This window comes from Vulpes vulpes, chromosome 2 (genome assembly GCF_048418805.1).
Source record: "Vulpes vulpes isolate BD-2025 chromosome 2, VulVul3, whole genome shotgun sequence".
Taxonomy (NCBI): domain Eukaryota; kingdom Metazoa; phylum Chordata; class Mammalia; order Carnivora; family Canidae; genus Vulpes; species Vulpes vulpes.
In genome coordinates this window covers 118,805,435-118,832,746 of record NC_132781.1, presented here as the reverse complement: position 1 = coordinate 118,832,746, position 27,312 = coordinate 118,805,435, and the positions used below count along the sequence as shown (strand labels likewise).

Genomic DNA, 27,312 nt, shown 5'->3' with positions numbered 1-27,312 from the left:
ACAGATGAGGAAAAGTGTGGCGGTCCCAGTCACCCAGCAGTCAACCAGCAGCAAGAAACCTCCGCGGACCTCGCCCCAAGGTCGAGCCCCATACAAAACTACAACTCCCACGGCCCCTCGCGCGGAGCCTGCCGGGAGTTGTAGTCCAAAGTCCCGCAGCTCCCATGAGTTGGACTACAATGACCAGCATGCCCCGCGCTTCTTGCCCTTTTCAGCCTCGGGCTCCGGGGAGGCTCCGCAGACCTGCTGATTGGGAACCGATATGGCTGCGACTCTGGGCAGCGGGGAGCGCTGGACCGAAGGTACCAGGTCCTTGCGGGAGGGTGGGACAGGGCAGAGTTCGGGAGAAGGATGGGGCTCCTTGAGATTCCTAAGGGCTGAGATTCTCGGCCTGAGGTGAAGGATGGAAGCCTATGAGGAGATGCTGAGCCTGAGTAGGTAGGGTTCCGTATTAGGTGGGGGACTGCCTATGGAAGAGGTCAGAATCTGGAAATCAGGATACCTGGCTCAATCTAAGGAACCGGCCAGGAACCCAGAGTCACCCGTGATGACTTTTTTGCCTCCGGCCTCCAGCCCCGCCCCATCCCTCCTCGGCCCGTGCCCAGTTTAGGGCCAGCGGTCGTCAGGCCCTGCCTGCCTGGGTGGCTGGGAAGTCAGTAGGATGATGTGGATTCCCACAGCTTGCTTGCCCGGCCCTTATCCCCGCTCCGCCCAACTAGGCCGCCTGACTCCGTCTCCACTTGGTCCTGCTCCTGCAGCCCGCATCAGCACCGATAGGCTGGCCTTTTCCATCCTGCAGTCAAGCAAAGAGTATTGATTCAATACGTGTTATGTAGCCTGCATTATGCTGATCGTGCAGCAGGGATCTGACAGACTTGGGCCCCTGAGACCACAGAACTCTCAGTCCATTGAGGGAGTTTAACAGGTAAACAGTTATGAAACAGAGCCTCTAAGTCCTGAGCTATACAGCAAGGTCTTAGGTTTGGGAAGCAAACTGAGAGCCAGCCTGACTGTCAGAAGAGGCCTCAGGAAGAAAGTGTTACATATGATGACATGAAGGATGCCTTGGAGTTAGTCAGGCTAACAGAGGAAGAATGTTGCAAGCAGAGGGAACAGCATGTGAAAAGGCACAAGAGAAAAGAGAAAGCATTGCTGATCTGAAAGATATGTGTAGAGCTTAGATGGCAAAAGAGTTTGTGGTGAGGGAGGCGGCTGCAGAGGTAGGTTGGGTCTATGATAATAAATTTGGACAAGGAGCAGTGGGTAGTCGCTAAGGGACTTTAGGCAGGAGAGAGACATCTTTAAAGTGTTTCCTGAATCCTTCAGATGGGACATGAGTCCTCTATCTTCTTTGACTGGATTGCTGTGGCCTTCTTTACATTCTCCAGGTGTTATGATAAATTGAATCTTCTCCCTTTAAACTATAGCCCCTTTGTGGTCAAAATAGGTCTTATCCATATATTTCCATGATCTGTCTAGCCAAGTGTCTTGTAGAACTGAACCAACCCCTAGTTTAAGTCTTAGTGGTGGGAGGCACTGCAACAACAAAAAATTTTTCTATGAGCAATGTCACTTCTGACCATGGATCACAGAAAAATAAAGACTTCCCCTGCATTGCACTAAAGGTAGACACCTCTTGAAAGGCAAGGTATTGAGGACGTGCCTTCTAAGCCCCTTTTCTGGCTCTGATCCAGAATTATTTGCTGAATGACCATTGTCGTTATGGTGGACATTATTGTGCTTCATATTTCTAGCCTTATATGTTTTTCATGATTGCCTCTGTATTTACTACATTGTTTCCTCAAGGAAGATGTTCGTTCAGTTTTATATGGATTCTTAAAAATCTGTATGATGTCAGTAGTTTGGCCCTCATACTTATGTCTTCCCTGATAGCTAGGGCAGATAGCAAAGTTGATTGCAGACCAGATGGAGGCCTAATGGAGGCACTATTGCTTTGCAGCTTACATTGATGCAGTTAGAAGAAACAAATACCCAGAAGACAGACCTGAAAGTCATGACCCATGTGGCTGCTGTAACTGCATGAAAGTACAAAAGGAAAAAAAATCTGAGCATGAGTGGAATCAAACCCGGCAGGGTGAGGGGAGTGCCACTTACACTGAGGAACAGCTGCTTGGGGTACAAAGGTGAGTCTGTGGTAGAATGACATGAGTGATTTTAATGCAGAGTTCCTGGCAGATATGTTATATATATATTGATGGCTATTAGTACTTTTATTATTGAAGCACAATTCAGAGGCAAGACTAGTGGAAGTGTACTGTTAAGGTGTAATCTGAGGTCACTTTCCGGCTGGAAAGGAGAAGCAGGGAAACGCACCTAGACATAATGGACATCTATACAACATCCTAGCCAACAACAGGAGAATATACATTCTTTTCAAATATACGTGAAACATTCTCTCTCTTTCTCTCTCTCTCTCTCTTTTAAAAGATTTTATTTATTTATGAGTGACACACAGAGAGAGGCAGAGACACAGGCAGAGGATGAAGCAGGCTCCATGCAGGGAGCTTGATGAGGGACTCGATCCCAGGACCCCGGGAACACGCCCTGAGCCAAAGGCAGACACTCAACTGCTGAGCCACCCAGGTGTCTCATCATTCTCCAAGATAGATCAGATGTTAGGCCACAAAACAAGTGTCAATAAATTTAAAAGGATTAAAATCATACAGTGTATGGTCTCTGAAATCGACCATAGAAACAAATTTAGGAAATTCACAAATATGTGAAAATTAAACAATATTTATTCCTTTTTTAAAAAAAGATTTTATTTATTTATTCATGAGAGACACAGAGAGAGAAGCAGAGACACAGGCTGAGGGAGGAGCAGGCTCGATCACAGGACTCCAGAATCATGCCCTGAATTGAAGACCTGAAGGCACACGCTCAACCGCTGAGCCATGTAGGCGTCCCAACAATATATGTTCCTAAAGAGGGATGCCTGGGTGGCTCAATCAGTTAAGCATCTGCCTTCAGCTCAGGTCATATCTCAGGGTCCTGGGATCAAGCCCCACATTGGGTTCTCTACTCAGTGAGGAGTCTGCTTCTCCCTCTCCCTCTGCCGCTCTCCCCTGCTCATGCTCTCTCTCCCCTTCTCAAATAAATAAATAAAATCTTTAAAACATATATATATATATACATGGATATATATATGCATGTACATATATATACATATGTATACATATATATAATAAATACATATTCCTAAAAAACAAATTGTCACAGAAGAAATCATAAGAAAAATTAGAGAATACTTTGAGATGAATGAAAATGAAAACATAGCATACCAAAGTGTATAGGATGCAGCTAAAGCAATATTAGGACATTTATAGCTGTAAATATTTAAATATATATATTTAAAAATCTAAAATCAGTAATCTAATCTTCCACCTTAACCAACTAGAAAAAAAAAAAAGCACAGAAAGAGTACACTAAACCCAGGCAAGCAGAATGAAGGAAAAAGTATAGAATGGCAATAAATGAAATAGAGGTTAGAAAAACAACAGAAAATTAAAACCAAAAGTTGGTTTTTTGAAAATATTAACACAATTGACAAACCTTTAGCTAGGCTAACCAAGAAAAAGAGAGAAGACTCAAATAACTAAAATCATCACTACCAATCTTATAACGATAATAAAGATTCTGAAAGGATACTATGAATAATTGTACGCCAACACATTTTTTTGTTAAGATTTTATTTAGGGATCCCTGGGTGGCACAGCGGTTTGGCGCCTGCCTTTGGCCCAGGGCGCGAGCCTGGAGACCGGGGATGGAATCCCACGTCGGGCTCCCGGTGCATGGAGCCTGCTTCTCCCTCTGCCTATGTCTCTGCCTCTCTCTCTGTGTGTGACTATCATAAAAAAAAATAAAAATAAATAAAAAGATTTTATTTATTTATTCATGAGAGACAGAGACAGGGTTGATAGGAAACCCTGACAGAGAGACAGAGATAGGAAACAAACAGGGTTGCTGGAGGGGAAGTGGGTGGGGGGATGGAGTAACTGGGTGATGGCCATTAAGTAGGGGATGTAATATAGTGAACATTGGGTATTCTGTGCAACTGATCAATCACTGAACTCTACCTCTGAAACTAATAATACACTACATGTTGATTAATTGAATTTAAATAAAATAAAAAATTCCCACTAAGAAAAACCTAGGCCCAGAAGACTTCACTGGTGAATTCTACCAAATGTTTTTAGAAGAATTAACTAATCCATCATAAACTATTACAAAAAATACAAGAGAGGGGAGCACTACTCAACTCATTCTGTGTGGCCAGTATTACTCTATAACTAAAACCAGACAAAAATGTTATAAGAAAACTAAATTATCAATCAATATCCCTTATGGATATAGATTCTAGCAACATAGAAAAACATAAAAAGGATTATATAGCTTGGGGTACCTGGGTAGCTTGGTCAATTAAGCATCTGACTCTTGGTTTATACTCAGGTCATGTTCTCCAGTTTGTGGGATCAAGCCCTGTGTTAGGCTCTGTGCTCAGTGGGAAGTCTGCTCTTCTCCCTCTGCTTCTGCCCCTCCCCCTGCTTATGTGCCCCCCACATCTCTTTTTTTCTCAAATAAAAAAAAATGAATAAATCTGTTTAAAAAAGGATTATATACTTTGACCAAATGATATTTGTCCTAAGAATGCAACGTTAACACATGAAAATTAATCAGTGTAATATACTATATTAATAGAATAAAGGACAAGGCCACATGATAATTTTAATAGGTGCAGAAAAAGCTTTTGACAAAATCCAACACTGTTTCATGATAACAATACTCAACACAATAGGAGTAGAAGAGAACCTCCTCAACTGATAAAGGCCATCTACAAAAACCTCACAGTTAACATTATCATACTTAATGGTGAACAACTGGATGCTTTGCAAGATCAAGAAAAAGACAAGACTCTAGCCACTTCTATTCAACATTGTACTAGATGTTCAAACCAGGGCATTTAGGCAAAAAAAAAGAAATAGAGAAATCATCTAGATTGGGGACACCTGGGTGGCTCAGTTGGCTAAGCTTCAGACTCAGTTTTTGGCTCAGGTCATGATCTCAGGGTCTGGAGATCAAGCCCCATGTTTTGGGTCCGTAGTCAGCAGGGAGTCTGCTTGAGTCTCTCCCTCTCCCTCTGCTCCTCCCCCTGCTTGTGTGCTGTTTCTCTTTCTCTCTCTCACATAAGTAAGTAAATCTTTTTAATTTTTTAAAAGAGTTTATATTTATTTATTTGGTAGAGAGAGAGCATGAGTACAAGCATGGGGAATGGCAGGAAGAGGGAGAAGGAGAAGCAGCTTCCTGCTGAGCAAAAAGCCTGGTGTGGCATTCAGTCCCAGGACTCTTGGGTCATGACCTAAGCCGAAGGCATATGCTCAATCAACTGAGCCACCCAGGCACCCCAGTAAATCTTTTTTTAAAAATGAGAAAATTAGGGGCACCTGGTTGGCTCGGTTAGTTAATGTCTGCCTTCAGCTCAGGTCATGATCCCAGGTCCTGGGATCAAGCCCCTAGTTGGGCTCCCTGCTCAGCTGGGAGTCTGCTTCTCCCTCTCCCTTTGCCCCTTCCCTGGCTGTGTGCGCTCTCTCTAGCTCCTGCTCTCTAAAATAAAGAAGTAAATCTTTTTAAAAATTTTTAAAAAAGAAGTCATCCAGATTGGAAAGAAGTAAAACTGTATTCACAGTGATATGATATAATATAGAAAATCCTAAGAAATACACAGTGTTAGAACTAATAAATGAGTTTAACAAAGTTGCAAAATATAAGATCAGTATACAAAAATCGTTGTTTTTCTGTACCCTAGCAATGAACAATCCAAAAATGGAAAATAAAACAGTTTCAGAGGCACCTGGGTGGCTCAGTCAGTTAAGCATCTGCCTTTAGCTCAGGTCATGATCCCAGGGTCCTGGGATGGAGCCCACATCTGGCTCCCTGCTTGGTGGGGGGTCTGCTTCTCCTTCTTTTCTCCCTCTGTGCTCTCTCTCGCTTTCTCTCTCAAGTAAATAAAATCTTGAAAGAGAAGGTAGGAAGGAAGGTAGGAAGGAAGGAAGGAAGGAAGACAGACTTGATTTATAACACTGTCCAAAAAAGTATAAACTGCTTAGGAATAAATTTAACAAGAGAAGTATAAAATGTACATTGAAAACTATAAAACTTCATTTAAAGAAATTAAAGAAGGTCTAAATAAATGGGAAAATTGCCTGTGTTCATGGATTATAAGGCATATGGTAATGGAAATATGGTAATACTACTCAAATCGATCAATAGATTCAACATATCCCTATCAAAATATTTGCTGCCTTTTTTGCAGAAATTGACAAGCCAGGGGTTAAGTGTCTGCCTTTGGCTCAGGTCATGATCCCGGGGTCCTGGGATTGAGTCTCACATTGGGCTTCCTACATGGAGCCTGCTTCTTCCTCTGCCTGTGTCTCTGCCTCTCTCTCTCTCTCTCTCTCTCTGTCTCTCATGAATAAATAAATAAAATTTTAAAAAATTGACAAAGCCAATCCTAAAATTCATATGGTAATGCAAGGGGATCCAGAATGCCAGAACAGTCTTGAAAAAGAACAAAGTTGGAGGACTCACATTTCCCAATTTGAAAAACTTATTACAAAGCTACAGTTACAGGGGCATCTGGTGGCTCAGTTGATTAAGCATCTTGCCTTCAGCTCAGGTCATGATCCTAGGGTCCTGAGATCAAGCCCCAAGTTGGGCTCCCTGCTCAGCCAGGAGCCTGCTTCTCCCTCTCCCTCTGCCCCTCCCCTGTGCTTGTGTTCTCTCTCTCTCTCAAATGAATAAATAAAATCTTAAAAAAAAAGCTACAGTTATGAAGACAGTGTAGACTAGCGTAGGATAGACATGTAGATTAATGGAATAGACTTTAGAGTCTAGAAGTAAACCTTAATATTTATGGTCAATTGATTTTTTTTTTTTTAAGTAGGCTCCACACTCAGCATGGAGCCCAGTCCAGGGCTTGAACTCATGACCCTTAGATCAAGACCTGAGCCGAGATCAAGAGTTGGACACCCTGGGGCACCTGGGTGGCTCAGTTAGTTAAGCATCTGACTCTTGGTTTCAGCTCGGTCCTGAGATCGAGCCTGGCATTGGGGTCTGCACTCAGCACTGACTCTGCTTTTCTTCCTCTCTCTTTCCCTCTGCCCCTCCCTGTACTTGCATTCTCTCTTTACAATCTTTAAAAGAAAAAAAGGGTCAGGGGATCCCCGGGTGGCTCAGCGGTGTGGCGCCTTCCTTTGGCCCAGGGTGCGGTCTTGGAGTCCGGGGATCGAGTCCCGCATCGGGCTCCCAGCATGGAGCCTGTTTCTCCCTCCTCCTGTGTCTCTGCCTCTCTCTTTCTCTCTGTATATCTATCATGAATAAATAAATAAATAAATAAATAAATAAATAAATAAATAAATCTTTTAAAAGAAAGAAAAGAGGGATCCCTGGGTGGCGCAGCGGTTCGGCCCGTGCCTTTGGCCCAGGGTGCGATCCTGGAGACCCGGGATCGAATCCCACGTCGGGCTCCCGGTGCATGGAGCCTGCTTCTCCCTCTGCCTGTGTCTCTGGCTCTCTCTCTCTCTCTCTGTGACTATCATAAATAAAAAAAATAAAATAAAATAAATAAAAGAAAGAAAAGAAAAAAAAGGGTCAGATGTCCAATATACTGTAACACCGAAACACAATACCATGAGCCAATTAATTTTTTTGACAAGAATACTAAGGCAGGGGCACCTGGCTGGCTCAGTCAGTGGAGTATGCAATTCTTGAACTCAGGGTCTTGAATTCAGACCCCACATTGGGCATACAGCTTACTTTAAAAAAAAAAAAGGAGTGCAAGACAATGTAATAGGGTAAAGAATTGTCTTTAATAAATGTGTTGGACAACTGGATATCCATATGCAAAACAATGCACTTGGACTTTTTTCTCACACAAACGCAAAAGTTAACTAAAGACCTAATATAAGGCCTAAATGTAAAAGCTACAACTATAACACTCTTAGAAGACAAAAATGTACATTTTCATGACATGACATCTAAAGCACAAATGACAAAAGAAAAAATAGGTGAATTGGATTTCATTAGAATTTAAGCTTTTGTATTCAAAAGATACCATCAAGAAAGTGAAAAATCAATTCACAGTACAGGAGAAAATGTTTTCAACTTATGTATCTGATAAGGGACTTCTATTTAGAATATATAAACTACTCTTACAAAACAATAATAAAAAGTCAAATAGCCCAATTGAAAAATGGGCAAAGGATCTGAATAAGCATTCCTCCAAAGAATATATACAAATGGCTCTTAAAAAAAGAAAAAAGAAAAAGATCTGTAAATGGCCAATAAACATATGAAAAGTTGCTCAGTATCATTAGTTATTAGAAAAATACAAGCCAAAGCCAAAACACTACCTCACACCCACTAGGATGGCAATAATCAAAAAGATGGATAATAGCAAGTGTTAATAAGAATGTGGAGAAATGGGAACCCTTGTATATTGCTTGTAGGAATGGAAAACAGTGTGGCCAGTTTGGAAAACAGATTGCCAGTTCCTGAGAAGTTTAAACATAGCATATAACTTAGCAATCCAGGTATATACCAAGAGAAATAAAAACATACTTCCACGCAAAAACGTATACATGAATGTTTGTACAGCATCATCCATAATAATGCCCAAATGAAAACAGCCTGTAGGCCAATTAACTGATGAATGGATAAACAAAATGGGGAATATGCATACAATGAATACTTTTTGGTAACCAAAGAATGAAGTATTGATATATGCTACAACATGAATGAACCTTGAACATCAAGCTAGTCAAAGAAGCAAGACACAAAAGTGTATATATTGTATAATTCCTTTTATATGAAATGTCCAGAATGGCAAATTTATAGAGACAGTACATTCGTGGTTGCCAGGGGTTGGGAATGAGGAATGACTGCTGATGAGTAATGGAGTTTCTTTCTGGGGTAATGAAGATGTTCTGGAATTAGGTAGTGGTGATGGGTGCACAATTCTGAATATACTTAGAAAAAATCAATTCATTGTGCATTTTAGAAGAGTGAACTTTGTGATATGTGAATTGTAGTTCAAGAAAACTGTTATTAAACAATAACAAATTTAGGGGTGCCTGGGCGGCCCACTTTATTAAGCCTCTGCCTTTGGCTCAGGTCTTAATCTCAGGAGCCGGGGATCCAGCCCCGCACCAGGTTCCCTGCAAGGAGCCTGCTTCTCCCTCTCCCTCTGTCTCCTCCCCCCTGCTCATACTCTGTCTCCCTTTCTCTCAAATAAATAAATAAAATCTTAAAAAAAAAATTTTTATACAAAAGAGAGAAAGAGGCAGAGGAGTATCTGCCATGGAAACAGGGATTGGAAACTGGGCTGGGGATCCAAAGGATCCCCATGGGCAACTCTTGGGGAAGGACCGTGATTGACATTCCAGACCTTGGTTTATAGTCCAGCCTGTGTTACTGACTTACTTTGATCTCTTCAGCAAGACTGGGGCTCTTTGCCTAACTGGGTTGTGTAGTTGCAAAAGACTGGAGATGTTCTATAAGTGCCTATCAGGAGAGGATATATATATAATCCATAAAATGCAATAACATGCAGCTTTTGAAAAGAATGATAGTTATATAATAGCCAATATTTATATAGCGTCACATGCTATCAAGCGCTTTGATGAATACTTCATTTAAATTACTTCATTTAAATTATAACAGCTCGTGAAATGTTAGTTGGAATTATTAGCCCATTTCAGAAGATGACACTAAGGTACAGGAGCTAAGTACTCAGCAAGATAAGATCCTGACCAAGGCATTTTGACTCCAGAGTTCATGCTCTAGCACAACATTTCTCAGAGTGTGGCTTGAAACCCCAAGCCCTTAGGGGGTCTGCAAGTTTAAAACAATTTTCATAATAAGACAAACACATTATCTGCCTTTTTCACTCCCATTCTCTCATGATTGTACACTAAAATTTTTGAGAGGCTACCTGATAATGTAGTTATATCATCACTCTGTTTTAAAATTTCTTGTTTTCGGGACGCCTGGGTGGGTTAGTGGTTGAGCACCTGCCTTTGGTTCAGGTCGTGATCCCACATCAGGCTCCTTGCAGGCAGCCTGCTTCTCTCTCTGTCTATGTCTCTGCCTCTCTCTCTCTGTCTTTCATGAATAAATAAATAAAATCTTTAAAAAATACTTTTAAAAGCATTAAGCTCTTGGTGGGGGGGACACTGTTAATCAATTTGAAAATTTCATGAATGTGTTCACCAATTTTCTTTTAGGTTTGTTTTGGGACTTACAGATTAGAGGACCAAATGTAAATGTAAAAATGTACTATTTTACAGTTAGTTGTTCAAAAGGGGCCTTTGTAGACATATGTGTTTCTGATGTGTGTTTTTAGGATCAAGAAATGCAGAAATTACTATGAAATTCTGGGAGTTTCTCGAAATGCCAGTGATGAAGAGCTTAAGAAAGCTTATCGAAAACTTGCCCTGAAATTTCACCCTGACAAGAATTGTGCTCCTGGAGCAACTGATGCTTTCAAAGGTCTGAGCTGCAATTAATGTTTAATTCTGCCCTTCTTGTGATGTTTGGCCACAAGCTGTTTTCAGCCTCCCCTGTAATAATTTTATAAGGCCACAAGTGAGGCCTTTTTTTCCTGCCATATCCCTTAAATAGTCATTATCAGCACAGCTCCCTCCTGTCTTCATTCATTTACCTTAATTTCTTCGGGAAAAAAAATTTTTTTTCCCGTTTCTCTGGAATGGTAATTTTGTAGATTTGACACATAAATAAAAATCTTACTTAAGAGCTTCAACCCCAGTGAAGCCACTGATTCAGTCAAGGATTATCACTGGATGCTAAAACTGTTGGGTGATAGGTTTTTGTTGAAAAGGATATTCACATGATGTCAGAGCATCATCCCCCAGAATACTTACTGATTACAAACAGGAAAAAATTCCTTTATAATGGAGAGATCTAGCTGTCACCACTTTAACCACGTGGTCCAACTTGTCATCATTAATGCCGGACCCACCTCACATTATATGATATGGCACCTGTGGGCTATTCTTGCAAAATGTTCGATCTGAATCTAGTAATGAGTAAACCATAAAAATATGGAGCATTCTACAAAGAACACTGACCTGCTCTTCAAAAAAGTCAAAATAATGAAAAGCAGAAAAGGCAAGGAGACTCTTCTAGATTAAATGAAACTAAGGGAATATAAAAGCAAATATATTACAAGAACCTTGCATGAATTGCATGGATTGTTCATTTTCTGAGCAATGAAAATGGTATTGTGATCATGCAGGGGATTCTTCTAGGAGATAGATGCTGAAATATTTAGGGATAAAGTGCCATAATATCTGCAGCCTACTTTCAAAGGCTTCAACAAAAGATATTTCTACATATTACATACACGTGTGTATGGAGAGTTAAGGGAAGCAATGTGGCAAAATGCTAACAATTGATGAATCAAATAAAGGATATATATGTGTTTATTTACTATTCTTTCAATGTTTTTGTAGATTTGGAATTTTTCTAAAGAAAAACTAAAAAATGATAGCTCTGAAAACATTTTAAAAGTCAATATTTCCCTCAAAGGACAATCTCCCTTTGTTGATGTGCCATTGTGAATCTTCTTCTCCCCACAGTTTCTATAAGGAAACCACTAGATAACCCACATTCTCTTTACATCTTCATGTAAAGTATCTCACAGACCTAATGCCATTTCTATGAGAAACCGGCCGGATTTCAAGGGATGCGATATTGAAGCAACTATTTGGCTTTTTTTGTTAGTTTTTTCTGCTTAGCTGTTTTATTACTATAAACATTTAATATAATTCCCTCGCCAGAAGAATCATGAAGAAATGCTCTTTCTGACTGTGTTTCTGTTGGTGTTGACTCAATTAGAGGTGGGGAGTGGGACTGTCTTAAAGATTTTTTTTCAAGGTTTGATTATTGGCACTGATTGTATGTTAAAATGAAATTGGACAACATTTGCACATTTATGCATAGGGAGAAGTGATGGTAAGCATGTGTAATCTATCCAGTCTTTGATAAGATTTCACTCACTGAGACACTGGAGATGTGTTTTTCAATTTCTAAAGCCCACTTTCTAAAGTAAGCTGGAACAATGTGACTGACTTGTATGGACTTTGTTTTTTGCCCAGCAATCATTTTACTGATTATTTTATTTAGAAGATTGTTTCTGACTTCAAGTTAGAATACCACTGTTTATGTATGAGCTATTTCCAACCATAAACTAATTGCTTTCAAGAGAAATAAGGACACATTTTTGATGAATGAAAGCAGTGGTTCTTAGTTCATCTTGAGTCCAGTAGTGCTTCTGGCTTATCAACTTTAGATCATGGAAAATGTCAAGGGCAAGAACTCTGGTGAACTTTCTAGGCCCAAGCACCTTTCTTTTCTTTTCTTTTTTCTTTTCTTTCTTTTCTTTTCTTTTCTTTTCTTTCTTTTCTTTTCTTTTCTTTTCTTTTCTTTTCTTTTCTTTTCTTTTCTTCTTTTTATTGGAGTTCAATTTGCCAGCATATAGCATAACACCCATTGCTCATCCCATCAAGTGCCCACCTCAGTGCCTGTCACCCAGTCAATCCCACCTCCCGCCCACCTCCCTTTCCACCACCCCTTGTTCGTTTCCCAGAGTTAGGAGTCTCTCATGTTCTGTCTCCCTCTCTGATATTTCCCACTCATTTTTTCTCCTTTCCCCTTTATTCCCTTTCACTATTTTTTATATTCCCCAAATGAATGAGACCATATAATGTTTGTCCTTCTCCAATTGACTTATTTCACTCAGCATAATACTCTCCAGTTCCATCCACGTCGAAGCAAATGGTGGGTATTTGTCGTTTCTAATGGCTGAGTAATATTCCATTGTATACATATACCACATCTTCTTTATCCAGTCATCTTTCGATGGACACCGAGGCTCCTTCCACAGTTTGGCTATTGTAGACATTGCTGCTATAAACATTGGGGTGCAGGTGTCCCAGCGTTTCACTGCGTCTGTATCTTTGGGGTAAATCCCCAGCAGCCAAGCACCTTTCTTTAGGCTCTTGTGAAGTGACTCTAGGCTCATCATTGCTGCTCTGATGATCACCCTCAGCTACAGCAAAGACTGTGTACTCAGGTATTTTTTGGTTTTGGTTGCAGCGATAGGAAATGCCTTTGCAGTCCTGAGCAATCCTGACAAGCGACTCCGCTATGATGAATATGGAGACGAACAGGTGACTTTCACTGCCCCTCGAGGCAGACCTTATAATTATTACAGGGACTTTGAAGCTGATATCACTCCAGAAGAGTTATTCAATGTCTTCTTTGGAGGACATTTTCCTACAGGTGAGTATTTCAAAATTATCACTTAAAAATTTATATATATCTCTCTCTGTCTATATTTCTGTATCTCAGCTAGCTCCTCTTTGAGGATCTGAATAGAGGGACTGTGGAATGGTGGAAACAGCAAGAATTTGGAATCAGATGAGCTAGGGTTTGAGGCAAGCCTCCAGCCTCCAACTGTACATGATTTTAACCAAATCACTTAGTCTCTCTGATCCTGTTTCCTCACCTGAGAAATGGGACTGATAATATCTACCTCACAGGGCTGCTGTGAGGATTATATATTTTTAAGTGCTTTATAAATAAAGTAAATATAATAATAATAAATATAATAATATAATATAATAATATAATAATATAATAAATATAAATAAAAGTAGCAAGATGCCTATTATGATTATTGCAAAATAGCAACTATATAAAGATAAAAGTTAGAAAAATACCCTCAGAGAAGGTAGTAAACTGAGTTTTATGAGTTGCTCTTAAAGATACTAATGTTGGGGCGCCTGGTGGCTCAGTCGGTTGGATGTCTGACTCTTGATCTCAGCTCAGGCCTTGATCTCGGGGTTGTGAATGCAGGCCCCACATTGGGCTGCACAATGGGTGTGGAGCTTACTTAAAAAAATAAAAAAGATACTAGTGACATAATCTGATATTGGACAAGGAAGCAGATAGGAGCATGTCAGAGAGGATGCATGACCTAAAGATGTTCTTTATCTACTAGCCTTTTGGGATCTCTCACTCACTAGTTACAAAGGACTGTTTAAATAAAAGCAGGAGAGCTAAGCACATTCCATCTGCACCTGATTCACTTGGCTTACCTACCATTTTATTTTTCTACTGAGTAAAGTGGGACAGTGCTCTGCCCTTAGAGAACCTGGCTGGGAACAAGGACCTTGGAAAAAGCAAGGAAGGAGTGTCTTCCATATCCCATATCCTTTCTCTTCCAGGAAATATTCATATGTTTTCAAATGTGACAGATGATACCCACTATTACCGCCGGCAGCATGGACGTGAGAGGATGCAGACACGGAAGGAAGAAGAAGATAAGCCTCAGGTACCACAGAATGATGGCTGAACTGCTGCTCATCAACATTATACTGAGCTGGCTTTTATGGTGTATATGATTGGGTTTTGGAAGTTCAGCTTGAGTGATGTTATTAGCATGTGTTTTTGGAAAGCAGAGGCAGTGGTAGGAAGGAGTGAATAATTGGCCCAAGTAGGCCAGAATGGTACCTCCTTCCCTACCTGTTCTTTGGTAGCTGTTCTAGGGAATCCGTTCCCCTGTGGGGCTATCTTGATCAAGCTTTTCTTCATTGCAGAGAATAGGTACTCCTCTCAAAATATTCAGAACTAAAGGGAGTTTAAAATAGGGGATCTAGGGAGTCTGATGGAGCTCAAGGTGGGCCTCACGACAGATGGAAACCAGGAACTAAGGTACAGTCAGGCACTCATGCAGCTATCTTTCCATGACTCTTTGTGGCCAGATTGTCTCCACTTTTCCTGCCTCTGTGCATTTGCTTGATTCTCGTTCTACTTCCTCTTGCAAATAGCCAATCCATACTGCCTAAGAGTATGTGTCCTTTCTTTGGGTGACTGTCTAGCAGGGAACAAAGATGGATCTCAATTCCAAATTCCTAGGAAGGAGAATGTGATTATCCCTGCAATGGTTAGATATCTCCCAGTTCATTCAGCTGTGGCCAAGGCAACAGAGCTGCATAATACTAACATGGCCCTGTGAGAGTCATAGTCTGGGCAGACTCACCCAGAGGTGTCCACTTCATTGGTCTTAAAAAAGGGAGCTGCATGAGCATTACTGGGTGTCAATACAGGTTGTGGGTGGGTCTCCTTTAGTCTTCTCAGCAGAGAGACAGCATTCCTAGAAAAGCCGTAGGCTTTGTGCAGTACGTTGCAGGAATTTCTATTTTCTTTGGGAAAAGTATCCTATTTTCTGTAAGCTTTCTATTGATGATGAACACTTAAACCAAATATTTTTTTTCTTTTTCAGACTACATATTCTGCATTTATTCAGTTACTTCCTGTTCTTGTGATTGTGATTATATCTGTCATTACTCAGCTGCTAGCTGCTAATCCCCCATATAGTCTATTCTATAAATCGTAAGTCAAATATTTATAAGTGTTTCTTAATGACAGTTTGGAGGGTGAAATACTTGAACATTTTGCTGGGACTGCTAACATTTCATTTTATCTTTGTAGAAAACCTTGATATTTTGTTTAAAGGAACAGCTGGATAGTGATAGGATAAAAATAATGTAGGCAGTTTCCTGTGTGCTCAGGATGCGGATTATTTTGTTCTACAGCGACATCATCTGATCAGCTGCAGAACAGCAGCAACTGGTTTCTGAAGAATTAATAGACTAACTCCAGTTTCAGATTAAATCCTTATCACATCAGGTTAGCATTAGAATGGACCCTATTAAGCTTGTGACTAGATCACTGGACCCCTCTGGATTGGGAACATAGTATCTGAAATCTAGTGATTATTTTAATTTAATATTTTAATTTTTTTTTTTTTATTCATGATAGAGAGAGAGAGAGAGAGAGACAGAGGCAGAGACACAGGCAGAGGGAGAAGCAGGCTCCATGCCCGGAGCCCGATGTGGGACTTGATCCTGGGACTCCAGGATCACACCCTGGGCTGAAGGCAGGCACCAAACCGCTGAGCCACCCAGGGATCCCGATTATTTTCAATTTAAATAATTGCAAGAATGGTACATTTATTCATGATGAGACTACATAGTCAAACCATAGTGTCACATTTCTTTGCTTTTGCTGAAAAATTCATTGTAATGTTTGCATTGCATGCAAATAATGAACTCTGATAGGAATTTATTTATTCAATTAATTATTTCAATTAATTCAGTCTTCAGAGTTTGGTCCCCAGACCAGCATCATCATTAACTGATAACGTGTTAGAAATGTGAACTCGTAAGCCTCACTCCATACATACTGAATCAGAAACTCTCAGGATGAGAACTAGCAATCTGAGTTTTAAAAAGCTCTCCAAGGGCACCTGGGTGGCTCAGTTGGTTAAGTGTCTGCCTTTGGCTCAGGTTATGATCCCAGGGTCCTGGGATCAAGTCCTGGGTTGGGCTTCCTGCTCAGTGGGTAGTCTGCTTCTCCCTCTGTCTCTCTCCCTCTCCTGCTTGTGCTCTCTCTCTCTCAAATAAATGAGTAAAACTTTTTAAAAAATTAAAAAATAAAAAGATCTTTAAATAACTCTGGTTCATAGTCTTAAGGATTACTGGATTATTATTATTATTTTTTAACGATTTTATTTATTTATTCATGAGAGAGAGAGAGAGGCAGAGACACAGGCAGAGGGATAAGCAGGCTCCATGCAGGGAGCCCGACGTGGGACTCAATCCCGGCTCTCCAGGATCACACCCTGAGCCGAAGGCGGCGCTAAACCGCTGAGCCACCCAGGCTGCCCCCTTACTGGATTATTATTATTATTATTATTATTATTATTTTTATTTTTAAAGTATGTTCCACATCTAGCATGGAGCCCAACATGGAGCTTGAACTCAGGTTGTGAGTTCAAGACCTGAGCTGAAATTAAGTGCCAGACGCTTAAACTGACTGAGCTACCCAGGCACCCCACTGGATTAATTATTTTAAGTTAGATGAGAAATGAGTCGTTACCCATTATGGTTTAGCAGACAAAAACCTGACAAGATGGGGGGACCTGGCTCAGTCAGTAGAGAGTGTACCTCTTAATCTCGGGGTTTTGGGATCCCTGGGTGGCGCAGAGGTTTGGCGCCTGCCTTTGGCCCAGGGCGCGATCCTGGAGACCCGGGATTGAATCCCACGTCGGGCTCCCGGTGCATGGAGTCTGCTTCTCCCTCTGCCTGTGTCTCTGCCTCTCTCTCTTTCTCTCTGTGACTATCATAAAAAAAAAAAAAAAAAAAAAAAAAAATCTCGGGGTTTTGAATTCAAGCCCCACATTGGGTGTAGAGGTTACTTAAAAATAAAATCTTAAAAAAAAAAAAACCTTAACAAAATGAGGAACCCATGGGGCAGTACATAAGAGGAAGAGTCTATAGACTATAGACTATAGACTAAAGACTATATTCTAGATCAGTATCTTCATTTTACAGAAAGGAAAGCTGAGTCTCAAGGGTTATTACTATCAGGTCACTCTGGCCTGATTCCCGCTATTTCCCGACCATCCATGTTTCTCCATTTGCTACTTCTATCTCCTTTCTTGCCCAGCCAGTGGGACAGAGAGGAACTTGCCCTGCTAACACCTTCCCAGACGGAGGTGGGAGCAGTCTAGGCCTGAACCCTGAGACATCTAGTAAGATGCTTTTAAGTAGAGAGATCAAAGGAAAAAGCTAGGAAAAGGTCAAAATATAACTCAGTTGAGGCGGAACTTGTCTTGCTTGAATAAAACTAGCCTGGATTATGCACATTGCTATCACATTGTTTTAACTTGAATTTGAGTTTCCTTCTGTATTTCCTTATAGTTAGTATTTAGTTTACCCAGACCTACTGATGTTTCTGAGTGCCATATACCATTGGATATATTAGACCCACAGAGAATGCCGAAGCATCACTGAAGTCTTTTGTCTTTTTGCAGTTCTCACTTAGCAGCTGTGTGTGAAGTATTTTCTCTCTGGTCCTAAAAACTGATACTAGGTTGGTGTAAGTTATCTGGTTATTTATGAATAGTTAATGTAATAATCAGTGCATTCATTCAACATTTACCAATAACCTGTTCTGTGCCAGGTACCATGCTAGGTCCTCCATGATGTACAATATTTTTTTTAAGCATTCAGCATTCAGATTTTAGCACAGAAAGCAATATAAGAGAGGCAAATCCCTGAAGAGAATAAATGAACTATATTGAGGCTGAAGTCACAATATGAATATGCTCACCTAATGATGACATTACAGTTACTACTTTGCTGGGGAAATAATAAATGTTCGGTGTATTAGACAGTGGTACTTGCATCTGCCCTCTGATGAGGTGATTATGGTCATGATATCTGTGCAGCCAGCGCTTAGAGTGAGATTGCCAAATATAACCAGCTTACCTGAGCCTTTCTCTCCTTGTCTCAGGACCTTGGGCTACACCATCTCTAGAGAAACACAGAACCTGCAGGTGCCTTATTTTGTGGATAAAAACTTTGAGAAGGCCTACAGAGGAGCATCTCTCCGTGACCTGGAGAAGACGATAGAGAAGGATTACATTGATTATGTCCAGACAAGTTGTTGGAAGGAGAAACAACAAAGTAAGATGTTCTGAAAGGGACTTTAACTGGTAGTCATGCTTCCAAACTGAGGCATTCCAGCTTCCCTATCCCTCCTCTTTCCTAGTTTGAGTGGCACATGTTTATGTGAACAGAAACAGGACAGAGGCCCATTCAGGACACTACAAAAAAAGTGAAGTTAATCGACAGGATACATGTGGCGAGAATTTGGAAACCTTAGGAACTTAGGCAGGCAGTACTAGTTGCCTGTCTGTCTCTACTTCTCTCTGCCCATCTGCCCCTCTCTCCTCTCTGCCAACTGCCTGCCTTTGCTTCTTCGAGTTTTCTTCTTCATAACCTGGTTTTGCCCTGCTTGGTTTTGGTTGCTACCCTCCTTGTCTCTCTCTTAGCTTCTGCAACCCCTCTAGTTATTGGCCCCTTTCTACCTCACAAGCCTCCTGTGTAATCCAGTGCTAGCTGGATTGGTCCAGTTTCCTAATTCCACATTCCCTATAGGAAAATCTGATTGATTCAGCCTCATTTTTTTGAGCCAGGCCAAAAGCGAGCTCTAGCCAGCTGGGACCAGCTAGATCACAAGTGACCCTACTCGGTCTGCCCCTTCAGTAAGGATGGGTTACAGCAAGCCTTCCACTCTGTTCTCTCTCTGGAGACATTGGGAGTGTCTGTGTCTGCCAGCTGGCTTACAACTCCAGCTGAGTGTCAGTGGGGAGCGCTGGTAGCAGCCAGAAGATTCACTTTTCATCCCATTTGGATTCCACACACATATACACACACATGCACATGCACACCTATGCACCACTCCACCACACACCCTTAATAATGTATCTTATAAAACTTGGTTCTGATACTTAAAAAGCAAACTGACTCATTTTTAAAATGGTATTACTGGATATTATTAAATGTCTAACAGTGCCTGATAAAATTAGCTCTTTAGTCACAGTGCTGCTAAGCCCTTGCTGACCCATCATGCATCCCAACCCCACCCCCAAGTTAATCTCTCCTTCCTACGTGTTCTTAAAACACTGTGTTCATCCTGCCAACACAGTACTGCTCTCCGTGTTGGTGCTCTGTAGGTACGTGTCAATCTCCCTGCTGGACTGTGGGCTCTCTGAAGATAAGAGCCATATTTTACCAATCTCATGTCACGGCCCCTGGCACAGTCCTTGCTTTAGAACAGGTGCTCAACAAATAGCTTTTGAAGAGAGGATTCTCAGGCCTGGAAAATAATAAAAATGTTCATGGATTAAGAATCACAGAGCAGGGTTAATGTCCTTACCTTAACCCTTAGGAACCTTGTCCCTGCCCTCTCCTATAAGGCACAGTCCACCTCCACTCTCAGGCACATTAGGAGCTTGATGGGCAAAGACTCTAAGATATAAGGGGAAAGTAAGCAGGAGGAAGTTGCTTTTTAAAATTTATTGATGAATATTGAAAAAACTGAGATCAGGAAATACCCTACCTTATGTTAAATTGTTGCAAGTTTCAAAAATCAGGAAAGAATTTGGAGCACGATGAGGCTTTTGACAGAAAGGCATTTTATCCATGGATCTAAACCAGGTATAGGCCACAGTGTGTGTCCTAAAAGTCCTCATTGTATTCAACCCTGGGAGGGTTTTGAATTTGTTGCTTTCTGCAAGAACTGGATGAAAATCTGCATTTCACATTCTTCAAACACCCACCCACCCACATACACTCCCCAGCTGCAACTATGCAAACAGTTCACCTCTAAAATGGCTTTTAGGCTTCTCTCCTGATCTCATGAAACCTAGTTTCAGGGCTTTGGTACTCTCTAGGTATAAATAAAAATCCAGTGGGTAAGGATGATGAATGTACCCACAGGTTCCAAAGAGGGGGTTATCAGCACACACCGCTTAAAAGTCTATTTCTGGCATTGAAGGATGGTGGCCGTCCAGACTTTACACGACCCAAATGCCACTTGAGAATGAGCAGCATCTGCCCTCCGGATCCAGCAGCAAATGCAGCCAACAAGGTTAAATATAGCACTTGGAGGTTGTAAAAATAAATCCACTTGAGAACAAAGTTCACTCTTGGCAAAATACCGAATGGAAACTGTTCTTAGCAAAGTTAGCCATTGTCTTTTTAATCTTTTGTTCATTTCTTTTCTGTTTTCCCTTAGAATGCTTAATATGAGTGAACGCCTATGAGTAATCCCTTACTATGAACACTGATTGCCCTGTTTACTCCTTCACAGCTGCATCTAGATAATAAACCCAATGCCAGATGAAGTGGCCAGGCCACTGGGCTGGGATGGACAAAAGTAACAGGCAGGATCTGCCTCCCAGCCTGGCAGAGCTGAGCTGAGATCCTGGTCCTGCCTGGCAGAGGAGCACTTTCCATGCCCCGGAGCAGGGTAGCACAGTGGGTAGAAGCTTAGGCTTCGAAATGGGGATAAAATGTACTTCCTTCTAGAGATGCTGTATAGGTTATAGGAGATGGTATGCGTATAATACTTAGCATGGTGTCTGGCACATACTAAGTGCCTGGTTCCCAGTGGAGTCCAGGCCTTGTGTGGTCTTGCTGGACTGGATGCAGTACTGTCCCAAGGAGCTGGATCCTGAGGGTGGTTGGGATCCGTTGTGGTATTCCAGACCACAAGAGTACAGAGTGTTCTGTGGAGGGGCTCTGAGACTTGCTGCTTTAGCAATTTGTCTCAGTTTACCTGGAAGGCTCAGCGTACCATCCATCTATCCACAGGCCTGTGGATGTCCACAGGCATTCAGGCCAAGTGAAACGTTTTGCAAAGAAGAAAAGCTATTCTCTTGATCCCCTTTCCAAGGAATTTTTTTCTTCTTTTTACTTAGAAGTAACTGAATATTAACAGTTAAAATATGTTAAAAGTAACATGTTAATTGAGTTGACTTTTTACTCACTGAAGGGCAAAAGCATTCACTGGCAGTCTGGAGAGAAGGTTCTCCAAGCCTGGTAGTGGGTACTTGAGACATGGTTCCTTGAAACACTGACATTGTTGCAAAGTCATTGATCTGGAGCAGGGCTCTCAAAGTCTGGAGCACTGAAACCTGGTTTTAAGGAGCTTGATGAAAAGCTATGTGGTATTTTGAGAAAAGCATTCACGTAAGTGCACTCATCCCTCATCAGCTTGTTAGAGTGGACTTCAATGTAGAAAATAGTAAGAATCAAAAAAAAAAAAAAATAGTAAGAATCACTAGCCCTTAATTTTTTCTAGAATGAGCTTTCAAGTAATGAGGCATTTAGATGAGCTCAGCACACAAAACACCTAAGGAAATCAGTGCAAGGAAAAGCAATGCCACAGAATCTGTTCCATGTGTGGGCGTAACCGTCTCCAGAGGACCGGAGGCACAGACTAATTTTACAGAAGCCTCCTGAACAAGCTCTCCCACATGCCAGAGAAATGGAGTCTGTGCTGCAGGCAGGCCCCCAGAGCGGAGGGCTTTCACTTGGACGTGCCACGTGGTCCTCCAGGAAGCCCCACCGGCCACCAGGATGATTGTGCTGTGGCAAGCCCTGGCTAGCAGGCACTGCAGGCCCTCGAGCCAGCGGGTGAGAGCACAGTGTTCTGGGGCCCAGGAGACAACACTGCTTGCCAGGCAACTGCTGGGCTAGGGCCCAGGCTCCAAGCCTTCTTTGTAGAGGGAGGGTTTTCATGCATGGCCACCCCTCACCCTGGAGTCCTGCACTTAATCTGCACTTTGGGCCTTACTTGGTGTAAATAGAATCATTGTGAGCAGAAATGCCAGACAGTGTTTTGTGTTGATAGAAACTTATTCGGAAACCATGCCCATTGTTCCGCCCTTGGCTGAGTATTAATTCCTGTTTCGAGTCAGTTTGCTGATTAATCAGACAGGTGCCTCTCGTTCCAGTAAGAAAAACAAAATCTGTTGGCAGGATGATTAAGAATGGATAGACATATTTCAAAATGATTAAAATAGCATTTTCACAAGTATGGTCCTTTAAACACTGAGTAGCTGCCTGCTGTCAGAGGCTTTCAGAAGCCACACGGCCCATCCAAGCATGCCATCCTGTTACTACACAACACGTCTCTGGGGTTGCTTTTCAGGCTTTCCTTCCTAAGAATGTCTCTGGAACTTGACAAAAGAATGAAAAACAGAGGCAGCCAAACCACTGTGGAGTTGGGAAAGACAGTGGAGATTATATTCTGGTTAAAAATAGAATGACCTTCTCCACCATGAAGAGAAAATGAAATTCATTTAGTCAAGGAGACAAAGGTCACCGGATCCAGATGATTTCACTTTTAAAAGATCCCAGCTGCCTTTGGCCTTTGAGTTAGGGACCCCACATGTGGTGAGGGAATGAAGCGAGCTACTGGCAGCCTGGCCTTCTATAGAAGGCATACCCACTGGAGGGAGGCTCTGTGTCAGTTAGCATGTATGAGTTATGATCCAGCAATGCAGGGGACAGACTGAAGCAGCTGTCTTTGTTTCAGATGACAGGAACAGGCGACTGGACTCCATTCTCTCCCAACTGCCATCTGAATACCATTCGTAGGAAAGCCATGAAACGGAGTCTCCTCTTACTGCACACGTGCACATTTCCTAAGTCTGGTGCCAAATGTTCTATTGATAAGAACTAAGTCCAGGGCTTTTATAATAGAGCACAGATACTGTAAGACTCCAAGATCACAGGTGGCCTTTAATCCGCAGCACCTGGTGTAGAGTATCGGCCAAATTCACATTTCTCAAATAAATAAATAAGCGTTTCTTAAATGTAATTAAAAGAAAAAGCATTAAGGTAAAAGGAGCTTTGAGTCCAGAAATATTGAAACAAAACAAAGGAGCTCAACCCTCTTGATGAATTGGTTACCTCTTTATCTTTCAGAGTCGGAGTTGACAAATTTGGCAGGATTGTACAGAGATGAACGATTGAAACAGAAGGCAGAGTCACTGAAACTTGAAAACTGTGAAAAACTCTCCAAACTTATTGGCCTGCGCAAAGGTGGCTGAGAGGATGATAGTCCTATATAGGGTTGGGGTTTTGCTACTTGTTATTATTTATGTTCCTAATTCCATTTTATAATACAAAATTAGGAAATGATGAACATTTTAAAACTTGCTAACTTTGGTGGGCAGAGTTGAAGGCACTTGAGCATGGAGCCAGACTTGTCATCACAGACTCCTTCCTGGGGATTGGCTCCAGGGGCCACGAACAGTTCATCTAAATTGAATTAAAGGCAGAGCGTTCGATGCAGCCCTACTGCTCCATGCCCACCCTGCCTCTAGGACTGTAGTTCAGGCATCCCAGAGCAGATCTACATTTTCTTCCTCCTTCCCTTCTTGAGTCTTGATACCCAGTCATTACTAGGCATAGCCAGAGCAGCTTGATATTAGTTGTTTATAGTGTACAACAAGGATGAGACCTCCCCCTTCCTGTGAGTCATCAAGGCCCCCAGCATTCAGCCCTTGAAACATGTGCCCACCCAACTTTGCATTTTCCAAGGGGAATATAGAGAGATGTAAACTATTACAGTCAATAGTTTTCCATTTGCCTGTCTCTCTTCAGAGTTAGTAGCATTAGCAGTCTGCCTGATTTGAGTTTCTTTTACTTCCTTGACCCTCTCTCTTGTAGAGTGTCCAGAAAGTAAAAGCCACTGGGTGAAAGAAACAGTTCTGTGGTCAGCCCAGCAGCAGAAAGCAGGGACCCGAGGATGAAAGTAAAATGCAAGACTGAGTCTCAACTTGGTGCAGGTCCCCCTGTCCATCACAAAACCTGGAGAATATGGGTGGTTTTTTTGTCATTTCCTCTTGTAGGATCGCACTTGACCGGAGTCCCTCCACCCCATAGAAGTACAGTGGTGAGACCTAAGAGCAGGCCTTGCCAGCCAACTAGGCTATTTGCTCAAGCCTAGAGCTGGAGGGGAAAGACCCTCTTTGCATGGCTTTGGAGGTCAGTGTTGTTTAACCCAGTGCCCCATAGCTTGTGATATGAGATGCTTTTTCATGTAGTCAACATTTATTGAGTACCTAGTATGAAGCAGGAACTCTCACAATTTTTTTTTTTTTACTTTAGCCTCCTCACAACTCTGTGAATTTGTGATGTGTGAAGATGTGTTTTTTTGTTTTTTTTTTTTTTAATGGAGGAGAACATTGGCTCAGAGAGGATGATACAGTTATACAATTGGTAGTGGCAGAGCTAGGTGGTAGGCTGATCATCAGGTAGAAACTGTGCGGTCATTCCTATTTTTTGGTGGTTCTAGCCAGATTGATAAGGCATTTCCCAAGGAAGCCCTGGTCCCTCCTGGCCCCATGACTCTGAATCCCTTTTTAATGGCAGTCCTGCATTCACTGCAGACACCTTCCTCCCTGGTCTTGAGGAAGCAAGACCCTCTCTGTAACAATCCTGTATACAAAGCAAGACATCCCTCAATGGCAGCTAGCCGTTCCCACTGGTGACAAGGAAGAGGTAAGTTACTGTCTAGGCCCCACGGTCCTGGGCCCTCTTGTCCAGGTGAACTACCAGAATTGAGCTACCTAGATAGGCATGAATCAGAACCTGGAAATCAATAGGTGACTGTAGTCTACACTCCATGTTTCCTTCAGGATGGAAGAAAAGTTCCTATGTCAAGACTGATTTCTAAAGTAGAGTTTTTCCTTTCAGATGCATAGCCATGAATTCGGCAGACATGTCTAGCATGGTTCAACATGGATATTCCCCAGGGTCAGGTGATGGGAGGTAAAGAGTGGATCTTGGTGGCTGGTAGGGGACAACTGCTCAGCTGTGAGGAGAGGGCAGCTCCGGAAATAGCCAGATTTTTCTGCTGAACTAGGTCTGTCTTCCTGGTTTGGGGGACTTCCTTGATCCTTTCTGAGTAACTGAGGGAATTTACATTATAAAATTTGCCTGTGAGCCAAACAGGCTTATGGAAAGTTTCCCTATACACCCAAAAATCAAAGCTCTCCTCTACCCAACTCCAACCCTGCTAGAAAAGAATGAGCCATAGTTAAATTGACTTGACGTGGATTTCATAGCAGAGATGAGTTATCTGTGATGATACTAAATAGAGGTAAAACTAAGTCCATTAAATGTCAGGTCTCTGTTTTCATAGCACTGATGATACTGTTGTGTTTATTACCTAAGAGACTACAACACATCTGGCTTTCCTCAATAGGATGGTATTTGCCTTTGTTGAAGAATAGTTTAAATCTATTTGGTACTGTCTGAAATATGGCTAAACTATAATTTCCTGGGTTCTATTTTAGATGGGTTGTTTGTATGGTGGTAACATAAGCGTCTTCCTCTTGTCTACATCTTTTGGAAGATGTTTCCTGATTATGTATAAACTCTTTTGGCTTTTTCTTGCTGTTTCACCATGTAGCTCTATACATTTCTATGAGTATTAATGCAGAATGGAGATGTATGAGATGGGAGAAGGGCTAAGAGGCAGGGCTAGCCGCTCAAGCAGAAGGTGAAGCTCCCATTCATCAGGATAAAAGCACTCTCTGCACTGCTTGGTCAGCAGTGAGGAGGGGAGGGTGAAAACCCTTCCCACGCAGAGGACACTACAACTTCAAGAAATCCATTAGCAACCCTGGCATTCATCTGTTCAAACCAGAAAACTTCTGAACTTCCTTGATCATCTCCAGGTCTCAGAGCTTGGGATAGTAACCAGTAAGAAAATGCCATTGCTGTGCTTCCTGTTGGAAACTATTAGAAATTACACCGAACTCCAAACCCCAATAGAACATAAGATCCAGCAGCCTGGCCAAGCCTTGTGTTGTTCTCATTTTCGTCCTCACGCTCAGGACTGGCTTTGTGAGGAGGCACTGTTGGGATTCCAGAAGTTTTCTGTTACACCTGCCACACTTGCTAGTTCATTGTCTCTGCTCTTTTCCTCACAGAAGCTAGCTCTTAATTAGTATTTATTTTGGACTCATTTATGGTATAAGCTTAGTGTTCTAATATATTTATTTTTGGAAAGGGCCAAGTTACTCTACATCATATTTTTTGAGCCTGCATTGTTGATAGCTCGTGCAGTGACCTCCAAGTAACTATATATCCATGTGTTTGATATTGATTACATCATTTGCATCACACTCAGTATTTGGAATTAAAGATGTGAATGTTATGTGACCAGAGCCGGGTTTGACACAGGTGGAATCAGCTCCTGGTGGAATATGAATCCTGAAAACCCCGGTCACCTGATCCACTGCATCTGGATTGAGTGTATTCTAACAGAGAAAGAAATCAAACGATTTTATATAAAAAGAATGGGTCTATATTTTTCCTTTGTTCTTTTACCCTTGCTCATGTCATCCTTGGGGACCACATACAGCCTCACTCCCTTGGAGCCACTTAGGACTAGAGAAGACCCAGTGTCTCTCCTCTGCTCTAGTCTTCCCGCATCCATCACTGGAACCGTTGGTGTTTAGAGTAGATAACTGGTGGCATCACCAATTCTATATTTCTTTTCTATCAGGTAACAGCATTTGCAGCATATTATAGCCAACATACGGAGCTAAACTACTTAGCACCCAAAAATCAGGTGTTATCCCAGTTCCTTAATGGCTTTGTTCTCAGTGACCCCTGTTTAGGAAAGTCTTGGTTTAAATAAACAGTACATGGGGGCACCTGAGAACAACACAGTCAGAACATGCGACTTTAGATCTCACGGTCATGAGCTCGAGCCCACGGTGGATGTAGAGATTACTAAAAATAAATAAATGAATAAAAGACTTTAAACATA

At 41.8% G+C, this 27,312-nt stretch overlaps 1 protein-coding gene across 2 annotated transcripts; it reads left to right on the top strand.

Moving 5' to 3' along the window:
- Nucleotides 1-155: 155 nt before the first annotated feature.
- DNAJC18 (DnaJ heat shock protein family (Hsp40) member C18) lies at nucleotides 156-27,312 on the top strand. 2 transcript variants are annotated; one of them, XM_026017240.2, is made up of 8 exons: nucleotides 156-302; nucleotides 1,961-2,144; nucleotides 10,421-10,566; nucleotides 13,195-13,380; nucleotides 14,328-14,434; nucleotides 15,386-15,495; nucleotides 18,463-18,635; nucleotides 23,451-27,312. In XM_026017240.2, exons 1-8 carry the CDS (start codon nucleotides 263-265, stop codon nucleotides 23,573-23,575), a joined length of 1,071 nt encoding a protein of 356 aa, XP_025873025.1. In that variant the 5' UTR covers nucleotides 156-262; the 3' UTR covers nucleotides 23,576-27,312. The 2 variants fall into 2 exon arrangements, with proteins under 2 accessions (XP_025873025.1, XP_072605794.1); XM_072749693.1 differs by lacking the exon at nucleotides 23,451-27,312 and adding an exon at nucleotides 20,454-20,657.